This window comes from Corticium candelabrum, chromosome 1, assembly GCF_963422355.1.
Source record: "Corticium candelabrum chromosome 1, ooCorCand1.1, whole genome shotgun sequence".
NCBI classification, from domain to species: domain Eukaryota; kingdom Metazoa; phylum Porifera; class Homoscleromorpha; order Homosclerophorida; family Plakinidae; genus Corticium; species Corticium candelabrum.
Window position 1 is genome coordinate 1,958,796 of NC_085085.1, and position 2,500 is coordinate 1,961,295.

At 46.4% G+C, this 2,500-nt stretch overlaps 1 protein-coding gene across 1 annotated transcript in view; it reads left to right on the forward strand.

Moving 5' to 3' along the window:
- Positions 1–2,500, forward strand: part of LOC134179590 (coiled-coil domain-containing protein R3HCC1L-like) — a 9,532-nt gene that overhangs the window by 1,088 nt on the left and 5,944 nt on the right. Inside the window, exon 3 of the mRNA XM_062646529.1 lies at positions 803–1,204. Coding sequence (XP_062502513.1) covers positions 978–1,204 — 227 coding nt within the window. The 5' untranslated portion in view covers positions 803–977. The remainder of the gene's footprint in view (positions 1–802; positions 1,205–2,500) is intronic.

Genomic DNA, 2,500 nt, shown 5'->3' on the forward strand with positions numbered 1-2,500 from the left:
GGGTTTCCTTAAAGCGTGGTGCAGCGCTACGCCACTCTTCGTCTTGCTATCCCCGCCTTGCCGCGACATATGTATGCGGAAGTGTGGGGAGCGCTTAGCCTCGTCCCCAGACTCTCTCATGCTAGTCTTGTCCGGTGCTTGTATGACAATTCCAGGCACACACCAGACAAGACTGGCGCGAGAGAGTCTGGGGACGAGGCTAGGGAGCGGCTAGTCCGCATGAGCAAGTGAGCTGGAACCAGCCGACGCATAATACCGGATGGCGACGAGAGGCACTATTACTGCTTACTTTGTGAGGAATTAGTATGATAAAGAGTAGAGCGTATGATAATTACTAATGCCAATGTTACAATGACATGTGTCAATTTGTGTCCATTTACAGTCGATTATAAATGGTTACATCCGAACTACTAATTTCAAGGGTCAAAATATTTGAGGCCATGCCACTCAAATAGACCACTCCCCCAAACGCCACGCTCCTTTTCAATCCTGGGGAAACTCCCGTCAGCGTCTTGTTTGGACGAAGTGCCTCTGGTCGGACGATTTTGAATCGGCACCACACGGGTCTGGGAGGCCGAGGCTAGCAGTTCGCACGCTGAGTACATCATCCATTTGATCACCGAATCCAACTTCCTGCAATACCTCACAAAGACTAGACTACAGTCGCCAGATACATGAAGAATTAAACAATAAACTCAGCGGTCCTCCAAACACAGGTGGGTGGGTGACCCCAATCAGGCAATTTTTCGGTGCGGCCGTATGTATGAATTTTTATTTTATCATTAATTTTGTATGCATTTAGAGACTCAAATTTGCTTCGTATATTACCGTCTGTGACGTCACCACAAATCATCCAACAGCCACAGCTGCTAGGGACACACAGCGACGACAGTAGAGCGACTCTAACGGACGGTCTACACGAGAAAAACGGTGGTCTACACGAATTGTTGAGCACGAACGTTGATAGTCATGTGACGATGGCTGACAGAGATGTAGACGTTGTTACTAAAGTTCGTGTGACGTGGAAGCATCTCGTAGAGATTGCAGACATGCTGGCGTGTCGGGCGGTCACCGTTGACGACAAGCAACGCGTAGAGAACGAGAACAAGCACGAGACGGCCGAATGGAGACATGGTGGAACGGCATGTGACGACGATAAGGAAGCGGGAGGAAGCGATGGGACGAAGAGCGATGAGAAATCAAAGTGAGGAATGTTGTGTGTTGTTTCTTGTTTGTTCAGGGGGTAGCCAGGCAATGCCCAGAAACCTCTTTTCTTCTGGGTGTTGCCCTTTAAGTACACCGCTTGTAAGTGTACTTAAAGACCTATACCTACGCTCTACAGTTTGTGTCATAATTATTGAGACTCTTTCGGCGGGAGCGTGTCACACGTGGCACCAACTTTTCTAGCAGCTGTCTACGAAAACGTTCCTTTGCTTTCAGAGTAGGATAGACGGTTTTCTAGATGGTCTGCTATTCAAGAACGATGCCTAAAACGGTGCAAGAGTGAGACCAATGACAAGAGCTCGTGCTATCGATGTTTAGTACGACCTCCAATGTTTGCAATACGTTGACCTTGACGGTTAACATAAATGCGTAAAATTGTTTTGGATATCAATTGCCGTAGACCCTCCCACACGTTTAGTATCATCTTGGCTTCCAGTTCTGCCTTGTTCTTTGGTCGCTTCTTCTCTACTTCGCATTTCATCCAACTCCATAAATTTTCTATTGACATCAGGTCCGGTGAGTTGACAGAGCACTCATAGAAAATTGATCTTTTGGTCTTGTAAACCTATCAGCTGGTGCATTGTCCTGTTGCAGCCTCCAACCATCGGGATAGAAAACGTTTGCAGTTTCAAACGAACTCTCATGTAGGATGGATTGATAGAGTCGAGTTGAGGTTCTCGCTAAATCCATTACGCCTCTGGCACTAATGCCTCTCCACACGTTTAGTTTTGCTTCTTGTAACAAGAGATGTTGGGTTGCTGTCTACAAGAGCCCAAATATGACGAGAGTTACGATACAATTGGAAGGTGCACTGAATATTGTGTTCTCTCAGCTGTCATGGCGGTGGCACAGACACCATTTCAATCTCATACATCTAGCTGATGACAGCGATCTAACTCAACTGCGTACTGACTCATAATAGATGCTTTTGTATGCATGGCACGTGTTTCTCGCTATTTGGTTTGTTAGTTTGTAGCCACATTCTAGATTTACGCGGTTTTAGTAAGACTGTACGAAACGGTAAGATTTTCAATACACGAACTGTACTACGAAACAGGACTGACTCACTGAGTGGACTGGCTATGATGAGATGCATGTATGTTACGGTATGGAAATTGACGTAGATGAAGTAGTTGGCATTGTTGCCATGCGACATGCTTGGAAAATGGAGCTTGTAGATGTATTGTCAGGTCCAGTGCCGGAATAGATTAGTGATGAGAATTATGCCTCGGAGGGAGTGGTAGGGAACCCATTTTTGAAGCCCTGGCTATGCCAC